The following is a 13,408-nucleotide window of genomic DNA, read 5'->3' on the forward strand; positions in this document are numbered from 1 at the left end:
TAAAGCAGGTCCTTTCTTTGTACCTAACACAGGAAGCAGCCCCCCCACAGCCGGATTCAGGTGTGGTGGCTGTTCTGCACTTACAGGGAATATGAAATTGGGCAAGCACCTTCAGGTTTTGGGCTGTTTTGCCTCTGGTTCTCTTAAGTGAGACTGGTTATCGAGCCCGTCTCACAGAGAATTGTGACAGTGTGTGAAAATGACATATTGGACCGTCAACGTGGAGTGGTGCTCCATTATCTAGTCAGGGTGTTTTTCTGTACACAGGATGGGCTAGTACCCCTCACTCCTAGCCTGCCGTCCTGGATTCCTATGAAGTTATAGAGTCAGAACTCAGAGACTATTGCAGTGAGCTTTATGTGCTGTGCAATATATATATATATATATATATATATATATATATATATATATATATATGTATATATATTTGTGGGGATGAAGAGATGGCTCAGCAGCTAAGAACACTTGCTATTCTTCCAGAGGACCCAGATTCAGTTCCCAGCACTTATATGGTGGCTGACAACAGTCTCCACTTCTAGGGGATCTGACTTACTGGGCATCAGGCATGCAAGTGGTATACAGACCTATGTAGTAACACACACACATACATACACACAAATTATATAAATAAACACAAATCAAAAATTCAAAAAAAAATATTTGTAGAGCCAGAGCGCTCACCCAGTGACTGACAGATCTCATTTTGTTAACCAGAGAACATAAACTCAGTTCCCAGCATGTTCAGGCAGCTCACAACCACCTATACCTCCAGTTCCATGGAGTCCAGTGCCCTCTTCTGGCCTCTTCAGCACTGCACTCACATGCACAAACATACCTTCACGTGAACCCATTTGCACATACACACACACACACATACACTCAAATAAAAATAATAAAAATAAATATTAAAAAATATTTGCTGGTTATAAGAGATTAAACACACAGTAGTCTACTTGTGGTACCCAAACAGTATAGGGAATTAGTGAATATTTTACAACCATTTAAAGGGTCAACTTAACCATTGCTTCTAATTTTGTAACACTTAAATATGATCTCTTCACACTCACCCTCTGGTTTCCACAAGGCAGCCCTTGAACTTTTCGCCTAGGGACCGTCTGCATTTCTCTTAGTGTCCCTGTGCACCCTTAAAGACTTTGCTGGCTTTACTTCCTCAGAATTGGCTCTGATCGGAGCCCTGGGCTCACATCTTTAACTAGCCAACCTCCTTTAGAGTTTCTGGAGGAATGAGAACTCCCCGTGGAGAATCTGGAGGACATCTCTGCTCTTGTGTGTGTATGTAGTTGTGACACCTCTCACTACCCCTCCTCCTGACCATGTTTGGGTCACACCCAATCTTGTTCTCTCTCTCCTAAGGGAAAATAGTAGTTTTCTTTGGGTTTCATTTCTACTTCCAGTCTCATCTTGATTTCCCAGAATCCTTATTTTTCTGACACTCTTATGTCTGAGTTTCTGCCGTTTATGAGGATCCTGCCAAATAAAGTCATGGGTCGTCTAAATCCCTAACATATCTGAAGAGCCTTGCCACACTATCATGTCTCAGAAACCCTTTGAGACTCCAGGGATGGTGGGATCAGATTGGAAGTGCTCACTGAGCACCATCATCGTAGTACCTGGTGGAGGGTTAAGCTTGTTCATGGGATAAGTGGTGGGTTTAGACAGTCATGGGGAGAAAAGTGCGTCTCGAGGACTGACGTAAAGGAGAAGGAAACAGAAGTCAAGCTCTGCCCCAGTCTTGCGTGACCTCACGTTTTTGTTTCAGTTCCTCTGTAGATATTTCTTGACAAACAGGCAAGAATGCGTTGCAGATATGACCATCGACTGTGCAAGAGCAAACCCATGATGCTGAGGCCTGATCTCTAAATTCTGAGATAAGCTGGCAAGCCATGTCTTTGGGGATTTGACTGGCTTTTAAGCCGGCCAGGAGAAGGGCTGGCTCCTTTTCAAAGCTCCTGTCACAGAGTTTGACTTAACAATTTGAGTAATTGGGCTTTAGTGAACATTGGTCAAATTTGCTTACATTGAAAGTATATGTTAAACGTTGGCTGATCTTAATTGGGTAGCAGGTACTCATGGGAATGTTGGTTCCTTTCCTGGGTAACACTCTGAAAATACTGGGCAGATTTCCTGTGCTCATTCAAGTTCAAAGCTGTCCCTTAGAATACCAGAGCGAGTGCCGGGCGTAGTGGCGCACTCCTTTAATCCCAGCACTTGGGAGGCAGAGGCAGGCAGATTTCTGAGTTCCAGGACAGCCAGGGCTACACAGAGAAACCCTGTCTTGACCGCCCCCCCCCCAAAAAAAAAAGAATACCAGAGCGACTTGTTCATCTTGAAATGGTAATGGGTCCAGACTATGGAGTTTTCTAGCCTTTTTGGAGAAGAAAGCAGGGCTCAGTGTTGAAGAGCATCAATCTGTGGCATGGTCATGGGAGTGAATCCACTTGTGCTAAGCGCTGTCTGCATGTTGTTGGTACATTCCCTTAGCATCTCTGCCTTCATTTTCCTTATCTGAAATGTAGCTAAGTAATCATATAATCCTTTTGATGGGTATTACATTTGATGGCAAATAAGCAGAAACCAGAAATATCAGTGGTTTATTTTGATCCCATGTATAAATCGGAAAAACACAGTCCAGACCTAAGCTGATGGCTGCATTCCACTAAATCCTCAGGGGCCAAGTTCATTTCAGCTCACCCAGACTGTCACCTTCTTTCTAGATGTCTTGGTTCTTTTTTTCTGTCTTCTAGAATAAAATGCCTGTGGGCAGTTGCCAAGAAAAGAGGCTTATCTATCTTATCATTTTGGTTGCTTCAAGTCTAAGAATAGATGATGCCATTGGTTTGGTCTCATGAAGGCTCATGGCTGGGTCACCACTATGACAACATCATCATAGAAGTGCTTACAAGAAGCAGAGCTCACATGGGGATTACAGGAGACCAAAGAGCACAAAGAATCATTCTTGTTCTTCTGTTACAACCCATTCTGTTGTGAACTTACTGGGGGCTGTGTGTGTGTGCGCGTGTGCGCCGTAAAAATGACTTTAATATCTTCTCAGAGTAGCACAACCAAATGACCTAATTACTGTTCTAATTTCCATTCCTTAAAGATTCCACTACATTCCAACAAGGCCAAAGAGAACCATGGAGTCACCCCAAGACACCCCAAGACCAAGTTCTCAGCACAAAGGAGATGTATTTGCCCCAGAAGGACAGAGGGCAGAGATAAGGAACAAAGACAGGAAATAGAGGAAGAGGGAGACAGGGAAGGGAACACAGGAGAGGGGAGAAAGGGGGCATAGGAGAGGGGGAAGGGCATTTGTCTCCCAGGGACAAAGGACTATCTCTGGATAAAGAGGAGACAGTCAGTACCTATAGGCAAATGGCCATTTATAAAGGTAAAATGAAAAACCCTGCGTTTTAATTGGACATATTGATTAGGTGAGCCAAAGGGAACTTTTTCTAGAAAAAGATTTATCTATTTATTTATTTAATGTATATGAGTACACTATAGCTGTCTTCAGACACCAGAAGAGAACATCAGATCCCATTACAGATGGTTATAATCCACCATGTGGATGTTGGGAATTGAACTCCGATCTTCTGGAAGAGCAGCCGGTACTCTTAACCACCAAGTCATCTCTCCAGCCCAAAGGGGGCTTTTGATTGGTGGGCTTCAATACTTCAATACTAGCTGGACCTAGGTAGTCAGCCTCAGGATGTGGAAATGACCAAATAAGGAAATGCATCTTGGTGGCTAGCTTTAAGGATGCAAGCTAATGGTCTTTAATGAGTCAGAAGGACTGGGGGAGAAGGGCAAGGCCTGTCAGTTGTGTTTGTGAGCTGGCTAGAGTTCTTCAAGAGACCATACTGAGGACTGAGCTTCCTACACATGAAACACACACTCATAGTGTATCCAGTCCCTAGCACCCAGAGAACAACATGAAAGGGATAAAGAAAGGAAAGGGTGTTCACATGCCATTTTTAGGAACGTTCCTGCTGCATCACGCGGAAGAGAGGATGGGCAATACTGACTTTATTCTACATGGTCTCTGTCTTAGTCTATTTTATACTCTGTTATAATGGAGCTCCTGAGACCAGGTAACTATAATCAGTTGAAATGCACTAGCTTATGTTTCTAGAAGTCTGGTGAGGGTCTTACAGATACACCATCACATAGCAATAGAAGAGAGCACAAGAGGAGACCACACCTATCATTTTCTGTTTGTTTGTTTGTGCTTGTTTTATCGGGATAAGGTCTCATTATGTAGCGCTGGCTGTCCTGAAACATGCTATGCACATGGATAGACCAGGCTGGTGTGGAACTCATGGAGATTTACCTGCCTCTGCCTCCCAAGTACTGGGATTAAAGGTGTGAACCACCACTCCTAGCTATACTTACAATTTTAAATCTCTCTCTCTCTGTCTCTGTCTCTCTGTCTCTCTGTCTCTGTCTCTGTCTCTCTCTGTCTGTCTCTCTCTCTCTCTCTCTCTCTCTCTCTCTCTCTCTCTCTCACACACACACACACACACACACACACACAGAGAGAGAGAGAGAGAGAGAGAGAGAGAGAGAGAGAGAGAAAGAGAGAGAGAGAGAGATTTTGATTTAACTTCCAGGACACAGTCCACCAAGGTCCTAATTCCTTAATACTAATAAAACCACAACTTTCTTTTAGAATGAGTTTGAAAGGGAATGAGCATTTATTTACTTAAACTATAGCGGCTGCATGCACAGTCAATGATTCTATGATCCCGAGGAAGGGAGCAACATCAGTGAGAGACAACTAGGAATCTCTACCTCACCCACAGATAGGGATATATGGTGAGGATTGAATGAGACCACATATCTAGATCCTTATCAACTAATAGTGGGGTACAGTGGGGAACAAGGGAAGGTATGAGGAAGGATCTCAGACTCCTTTCTCATCTACCACAGGCCTTCTTAGAAAGCAGAATTCTGAGGTCCTGAAGATACCATGCCCTGGTAACTGGCACTTTCCCCTTCTGTCCTACACAGGAGCAGATCTTGTGATTAATGAAGTGATGTGGTGGGATCATGGAGTATACTATTGTACCATCGAGGCTCCAGGAGACACGTCAGGAGACCCAGATAAGGAGGTGAAGCTCATTGTCCTGCGTAAGTGCTGCTGCAGCCTCCCTGGGCCAGCCACCAATAGATATTGCCTGCAAAAGTACCCACCAATAGCAGCAAAGCCAGAAACAAACAGATCTGTGTTACTGTCATTGGGCTGGGGACCTCTGATGGCCTCTTACTAGAGCTTAACTTTTTTGCCACTGTGTCACTTGACCTTACTATGTCAATGGTTGTGTTTACTAGTGTCTAAGATTACTGGTTCTCACCCTGTGAATCGAACAACTCTTTCACGGGGATCACCTAAGACCTCTACAGAACAGATATTTACATTACAGTTTATAACAGTAGTAAAATTACAGTTATGAAGCAACAATGAAAACAATCTTATGGTTGGGGGTCAGCATACTATAAGAAACTGTATAAAAGGGTCGCGGCTTAGGAAGGTGGAGAACCACTAGAGTTGGAGTAGAGACATCCCTCAGATGATTTATTTAGTTCCTCCCCTTTTGGCTTCTCTCTACGGCAGATTGGCTGACAGTGATTTTCATCATTCTTGGAGCCCTCCTACTTCTGCTGCTGATTGGTGTATGCTGGTGCCAGTGTTGTCCGCAGTATTGCTGCTGCTACATCCGCTGCCCCTGCTGTCCTACCCGCTGTTGCTGCCCTGAGGAAGGTGAGAGAACAGAGTGGCAGTGGGTTGGCACATGATGGTACATGTGCCCTTTACCCCAAGTATCTCAGGTTAGTTCCTGGCTCTTCTGGGATCTCCTTTATACCCTCTTCCTTTACAGGCTCAAAAGTCTTGGGCTGTACCTGTAAATGATGATCAAGAACTCTCTATATTCATAAGGAAGGTGGCCAATAACAGGGTTTCTGCCTATAAAGCTCTTCTTTTTAGTAAACAGACGGAGTTGGATCATCTGTTTCAAATGAACGTTTTCCTTTTTGTGTAGTTGAACAACTCTTCCTCTTCCAGGTCAGAAGTGGAAGAGAAAATTCCAGCACTCTAACCATGCCTTGGTCTCTTGGGCAACCGGTCTCCATCCCAAAGCTCTAGAGACCCCAGCCACCAGTCATGTAATTAGTTCATGGAAGATACTCATCTTTCTTGAGGGCCCAAGGATTTTAGGAGTTGTATTTCAGAAACCAGGGGCAGAGACAGAGTATGTATCTTATTCTGTTTCATTTCACAACACTACTTAGAGATGGGATGAAAAGAGCAGGGCAATAGGAAAAGTATTGAGACGTTAGTTCTCAAACGGAAACTCACACTGGGATCATGTGGAGGACTTGGTCAACATTAACTACTGCCCCCTCCCCAGCTTCTCAGCCAGTGGGTCTTGGGGAGTAGGGCCAAAGAATGTGTGTTTCTTAGACATTCCCAGGTTCTGTGAATCTAATGGCAGGGAAAAGGAGATGGAGCAGACAATTTGGCTCTTAGTATGAGCTTTCTTTGAACTGAAATTTCATCCTTTAAAAGAAACTTTGGACCAGCAAAATGGATTAATGGGTGAAGTACTTGCTAAAACCCACATGGTAGAAAAAGAAAACTCTCTCTCTCTCTCTCTCTCTCTCTCTCTCTCTCTCTCTCTCTCACACACACACACACACACACACACACACACACACACACATACACACACACATATACACACACAAAATACACAAGAATAAACATATAACAAGATGATAATATATCCTAAAATGTAAAGCTGCAGAGTAGATGATAAAAGCAAAAGAATTGAGACAGTGTTCTATAAAGTTCTTTCCTGTGTAACGAGATGGGAGTCAAATCAACCGTGTAACTGGAAGTTTTCTTTTAGTGTATTGGTTTTAAGTAACATTTCCTTTTCCCGATGATGTAAAACATCATGTGGTAGGATATCTGAGAAATTTAAAAAAAAAAAAAAAAAAAAAAAAAAAAGACTAAGCCAAGTTCCCAGAGACAGCCACTCTTGCCATCTTGGTCCATGTGGAGAAGAAAGTTTGAAAGGAAAACATGACGATTACTCATGATGATAGACACCCAACTTAATCTATGATGTCAAGGTCAGTGGTCTGAATCTGGTTTCAGGTCTGTGCTCAAAGATTGCCTGGTGTTTACAGGAAAGGAGAAATAACTTTCATTGCATGTCTGTTCTATGTGTGGCCTTTGTCTCCACTTCCCCACTGACTCCTCACCACAGTCACCAAAGGCCTATGTCATCACCACTTCACGGGCCAGGTCAGAGGAGTCCCAGAGCTCAGTAGTAGCTGTCACTTGCACAGTGTTAAGCCTTTGACTTGTATCTGTGTGTCCCAAGTAGGGGCTGCCACAGCCTCTGTAGGCTAGCTGAGGTTACGTAAACTCTGTGAAGAAGAGGAAATAGCGGAGGACTCAGCATGAGTCTAAGGAGCTTCCTACCTCTCAGGGGCCTTCCTGGAGAAGCCATTGTCATGAGAGCAACCCCGTGTGAGATGAGATCAATCCTCACTGGAAGACTCCTTAGAACACAGGGCAGTCACAGCAGACAGAACTGGGGCAAAGCTAGCATGGATGATAGATGCATTCCATCAGTGAGCCAAGAAGCAAAGGTTTAGTTTCTCTTTGGTGGCTGCAGTTTGCTCTTTTAATAGGACTGATGAAAATGAAGGACAGCTGTCCATAAGTTAAGGCCCTTGGACCTGATCAGACAAGTTCACTTTTTAACTTTCTGACAAGTTTGGGGAGAAGATGAATTGCAATGAAATGAATTGCGCAGGAAATGGTTACAAAGGTCTCTGAATAGGAGAAATATTCTGGTGTTGGTTTTGTTTGTGTGTGTGGGTTTTTTTTTTTTTTTTTTTTTTTGGCCAAAATAGCCCCAATAATGTTTATAAGCAAAGAACTAGAAGGGAATAGCTAGAAGCTCCACTTAAGAAGTTGGGTGATCAGCCGGGCAGTGGTGTCACACACCTTTAATCCCAGCACTTGGGAGGCAGAGGCAGGCAGATTTCTGAGTTCAAGGCCAGCCTGGTCTACAAAGTGAGTTCCAGGACAGCCAGGGCTATACAGAGAAACCCTGTCTCGAAAAAAACAAAAAAGAAGAAGAAGAAGAAGAAGAAGAAGAAGAAGAAGAAGAAGAAGAAGAAGAAGAAGAAGAAGAAGAAGAAGAAGAAGAAGAAGAGGTGATCACAGATGAGTGTCTTTACCCTTGGAGGCAGCATTAGTTCTCTACCAAGAAAGAGCTAGCCTTAAAAAGGAAAGAGACCAGAGTACGTAGGCAACCTGACCTGAAGAGAGAGGTCACTACATCTAGGGGACAGTCAGTGTATGAGGGAGCCCACAGCCTGTCATGGTTTCTGCAAATCAAAGCACAGGGCTGGAGACATAGTTCAGTGGTTTCGTGAGAACCCTGGGTTCAACCGCAGTATCATAAACAAATAAATAAGATGCTAGATGCAGAAGGAAGCCTTTGGAAGGATGTCACAGATCTTGAACACCACAGCCCATGTCCCCAGTCAGTTCTCACCTTCCTGAGCTGTAAGAGGAGGTTAAAGAGAACAATGAATTGGTGCTAACTTTTAGTAGATCCAGATAATCCACCAAGTATTGGTAAACAACCCTCTTAGGACTTAAAGATAAAAGTTTTTGAAACTGAGCCTATGTTTTTTTTTTCTACAAGAACTAGAGAAACTTCTCTTGTCTCTGAGTTACTGGCCACTCCTCCCCCAGAGAATCTCTGTATATAGCAGGAGAGAGTGAGGACTGGAGAGATTCTTCCAGTTACACAGACCTTGGTGATCTAGAACCATAGCTGCTGGCTTCCTGTGCAGGCTGGTTCCTGTCCTTATCAAAGCAGAAATAAGCCACCACAAGTTCAAGGGGACCCGAGCAATGGGGAGACTAGGAAGAGGAAAGGCACGTTCAATGGAGTGGTCCCCAAGAGAAAGCCCAGCCTGAGGAGGATTAATTAAATTCCCATTGCTTTGCCAGGGCCAGAATGTCTGCCGCTGCTGGTGGTTTCCTGAGGCTAAAATGGCAAGAGTTCAAAGGGGAGTTGGCATTCCTGAAGGCTGCTGAGGCGAAGGACAGAGAGGCCATGGGGTAAAAGGAGAGTAAAGATTAGGCTGGCTTCTGAGACAGCAGGAATACAACTTCTGTGATCTCAGCTTCCTCTATTCCTCACATTTAAAGACATCTCAAGGCCAGGCGTGGTGGCCCCTGCCTGTGATCTTAGTTCTCAGGGGGTGACGCAGGAAGATCCTTAAGTTTGATGCCAGCCTGGGCTATGGAGTAAGATTCTGTTTCAAAACACAAAGAGCTGGGTGAGAAGGATTAGCGTGCTATGTTGATGGTGGCCAGTAGAGGGGGCTGCTCCTGTCTCCTTTGAGACTGGAGTGCTGTGGGTTGGTATTAAGATGTGGCAACTCCATGGGGAAAGGGAGGGATAAGAGAGGGAGAGGGAGAGGAAGAGGGATGAGAAAGAGGGATGAGCGAGAGGGAGAGAACACATTTAAAAGTTTTGATAATGCATGGCTTAGCTAGCTTATCCATACTTACCCCCAAAGGCCTTGACTTGGAATGACAGAATAATGTTATTTAATCTGTCCGTAAAGGAGGATTATTTGTCACTATAAAGTAGCAGGACACACCACCCACAGTAGGCCCCTTTGAAATAAAGATTATTTTGAGACAAAGTGTCTTCTCACATTTTTACAATTTACTACAATGGTCAGCTTCTGATACAGATTATAGATCCCAAGAACTTCTTTGTGTCTTCATTTTTCTATATTTCAACATACAAGCAAAACTTACTAATTAAAAATTGTATGCTTCCAAAAAAAAAAAAATGTGGCAACTCTAGGAGCTCCTTTGAGTGCATTTGGTTTCTTCCTGGGGGCTGTGACTCATTAACGGGGCTGGAGCTCCGGACACTTCTGGGGGCTCTGTGGCAACCACTTCCTATTGTGTTCGAAGATGGCCCCTCAGTGGCCTCAGCAGACACTATGTAGCTGGGTACAGAACACCCGCCTTCTGCCCTGTTCTTCTGGGCAGAGCCGTGCTGTTTTACAGCAAACCCTGATGTCTGTGAGACTACCGGGGTGGAAGTCTGTCACAGTGTGTTTAGCGGCGGGCATCTGCTCCACTCGTGGCTAGGCAGAGTCTTTGGGAGTCAAATGGTACTTAGCCACAATCACCTGAGTTTCAAAATGGAAACTCAGGACCAAGAGCAAAAATTTAATTGCATTCTCTGCAGATTGTGCGCTTCAGCACAGCTGCACCTAGGGGACTGAAATGACATTGCAGAGACCCTTCGTGCTGCTTTTTTTGCACCGTCCCTCCAGGAAGGGAGTATTGCCCTGTTATTTGCCTGGCCCACCCCTAACTGGGGGGAACCCCAGCAGCTAGTTAAGAAGAATAGAAAGGATCCACTTTAACTCACTTCAGCTTTGTGTGTCTCTGACCCTCGTCCCATGAAGTTTTTTTGGCTGTTTGTTTGTTTGTTTGTTTTGGTTTCCCCCCCCCCCCACCCAGGGCTGGTGTTCCAGTTAGAAACATGCTTAAGGGACACACCACAGTCGTGTTCATCCCCTCAGAGCAGATGGCCCTGAGCCTGCCCTGCAGGCTCAAGACCTGCCAGGCTGGTTCATAGCCTCCTCTAAGCCTTACTATGTGGGGTATTTCTGTGTGACCTGAAGTTTGATTGACAGCCTATGCCCTTTGGGTGATGTGGAGAGCTAGTAACATGAGGACATGTTTTGAGGCTAGAATGTTGTTGCTTTATTAAAGTAAACTTTCCTGGGGTGTGAGAGATGGAGTCTATAACATAGGAAATTCACTCCCAGCTCCTTGCTAAAGATACAGCCCCTAAACTCTTGTTTCCATGCAAGATAGGTAAGAACGGGCTCCAAGGCGAGAAGCTGGAAGCACAGACCAAGTAGGAGGTGTGGGACTCCGGCTGGCTAAGGGTCTGCGTTTCTCCTTCTTCCCTTGCAGCCCTGGCCCGCCACCGCTACATGAAGCAGGTTCAGGCCCTAGGTCCTCAGATGATGGAAAAACCCCTGTACTGGGGGGCGGACAGGAGCTCCCAAGTTTCATCTTATGCAATGAACCCGCTGCTGCAGCGAGGTAAACTTTGCCAGAAAGTCATGGGACGGGGAGGGCAGAGGGTGAGGGCAGAGGTGCGGTCTGCCAAGAAGCATGCGCACTAACTGGATGTCTTTCGATGGAGGGTGGGAGGGAGTGCAATCCTGCTTACTAACGTGACATTTTGATGCCCTGGTTCCTAGGAGGGTATTTGGGACCAGCAGTTCAGTGTGCTCCATCCTTGTTTCCATTCAGATCTGTCCTTACAGTCCAGCCTTCCACAGATGCCAATGACCCAGATGGCTGCTCACCCTCCGGTGGCTAATGGTGTCCTGGAATATTTGGAGAAAGAATTGCGGAACCTCAACCCAGCCCAACCTCTGCCTGCGGATCTCAGAGCCAAATCTGGCCACCCTTGCAGCATGCTCTCCTCCCTGGGCTCCGCAGAGGTTGTGGAACGCAGAGTCATCCACCTGCCCCCACTAATCAGAGACCCACCGTCCTCCAGGACCAGCAACCCCTCACACCAGCAGCGGCTCAATGCTGTTCCTTCCAGACACTGGGATCTGAGTGAGCGCCCCAGGCAGCGCCATCACTCCGATTTCCTCCGAGAGCTCCAGGACCAGGGGATGAGACCCTGGGCTCCGGGGAGAGGGGAGCTGGACCCCCATTGGAGTGGGAGACACCACCGCTCTAGGCCCAACGAGTCATCCATGCCTTGGTCAGACTGGGACAGCCTGAGCGAATGTCCCTCATCCAGTGAGGCTCCTTGGCCCCCCAGACGACCAGAGCCCAGGGAAGGCGCCCAGAGAGGTGAGAGACGCAGGCATCGCAGCTACTCGCCTCCTCTACCCTCGGGCCCCAGCTCTTGGAGCTCTGAAGAGGAGAAAGAGTCGCTGCCCAGGAACTGGGGTGCCCAGCGACGTCACCATCACCGCCGCCGCTCACAGTCTCCAAACTGGCCCGAGGAGAAGCCGCCCAGCTACCGCTCACTGGATGTGACTCCAGGCAAGAACAACAGGAAAAAAGGGAATGTGGAGAGGCGCTTGGTGAGCCTGGGGCATCCTGTGGAGGGTCGGGCAGGATCAGAGAGGCTCCTCAGCTGACACAGGCCCAGCAGGGTTTTCCTAGTCCTGCATTACTATCCCGGCAGGCTGAGGTACTGCCTTTTCTTAGAATGAAAGGGCCAAGTCAGTGCAGGGTGCAGAAGAGGCCTAGAGCTTGCAATGGATCTTCTCTGCCCCAGCGTGTGTGGCTTTAGCCATGTTCTCTGCCCTCCGAGGCAGGTCAGGTGGGCTCTGCTGGTAAGGACGGTAAAGAACTAAGGCTCAGAATGACTAAGCACCCCACCCCACCCCCACCCCCGTGGTGGGGAGCTGGACCTCGGGTCTCAGCTGCAGGACTGTATGTTGACTTGGCAACCTTTTTTCTCACAGGCCCGGTTAGAAACAGGCAAGAGGAGTTGTGAATGTTTAAGTGAGCAGCAACTGTGCTGTGTGAGAGGATGAGGGCTTCCTGGTGTGCCGGGGAAGGCTCATCAGACTGATGAAAACCGACCTGGGCATCCCACTTAATGAGTAAAACTTTAGAGTGCTGTGAACCTTGAAGATGCCAGTCATTATTTAGCACTCTAAAGGGGAAACACTGGAGGATACATGTCTACAGTACCCCTGCCCCTCTCTCCCTCCCTTTCTCATGTAGTGACTAAGTATGCCTCTTCTTTTTAGCAGAAAAATATATATATATGATTTTCAAGTTTTTGGCTTAACATCTGAGCCCCACTTTCCTCTAAGTTCCTTTTTTTTTCTTTTCTTTATTTTCCTCTAGTTAAAGTATGCAGCCTTAGAATCTAAGGGAAGGGTACAAGACACGCTCTAGACACTGAGCCAGTCCTGATTCATTTGGTCCTCACAAGGCTCAGAAAGGTTGAATAACAAGGGCAAAGCACAGAGCAATAGCAAAAGAAGCCTGTGTTTGAACATAGTCCTCTGGTTCTCAAGCCTTTTTGGTAACCCACAGTTTCCTTAGACAGAAGGCCGTCGGTGAGACCCATAACACTTTCTAGTGACTACGGCTTCCTAAATTTTCCCGAGCATCAGTACTTTTTTTTTTTTTTAATCATCAAGATGTGCACAAGAAGTCATTCTACTACCATTTTCATTTATAAAGTTGTCTTTGAAAGATTTTGTCTAAAATAATTTTAAAATCCCCCATTGACTGGGGTCTGAGTCTGGTTTCTAGATATAT

General features: G+C 46.0%; 1 protein-coding gene across 2 annotated transcripts in view; it reads left to right on the top strand.

Annotated features, from left to right (window-relative positions):
- The window catches only part of Ildr1 (immunoglobulin like domain containing receptor 1), a 32,318-nt gene that overhangs the window by 16,406 nt on the left and 2,504 nt on the right, over positions 1–13,408 (top strand). Inside the window, exons 4-7 of one of the 2 annotated variants that reach the window (XM_021185325.3) lie at positions 5,035–5,154; positions 5,639–5,785; positions 11,072–11,203; positions 11,417–12,210. In XM_021185325.3, coding sequence (XP_021040984.1) covers positions 5,035–5,154; positions 5,639–5,785; positions 11,072–11,203; positions 11,417–12,210 — 1,193 coding nt within the window. The remainder of the gene's footprint in view (positions 1–5,034; positions 5,155–5,638; positions 5,786–11,071; positions 11,204–11,416; positions 12,211–13,408) is intronic. The other variant, XM_085832235.1, reaches the window with a different exon arrangement.

Source organism: Mus caroli, unplaced genomic scaffold (assembly GCF_978045245.1).
Source record: "Mus caroli unplaced genomic scaffold, Mus_caroli_1 scaffold_17, whole genome shotgun sequence".
Taxonomy (NCBI): domain Eukaryota; kingdom Metazoa; phylum Chordata; class Mammalia; order Rodentia; family Muridae; genus Mus; species Mus caroli.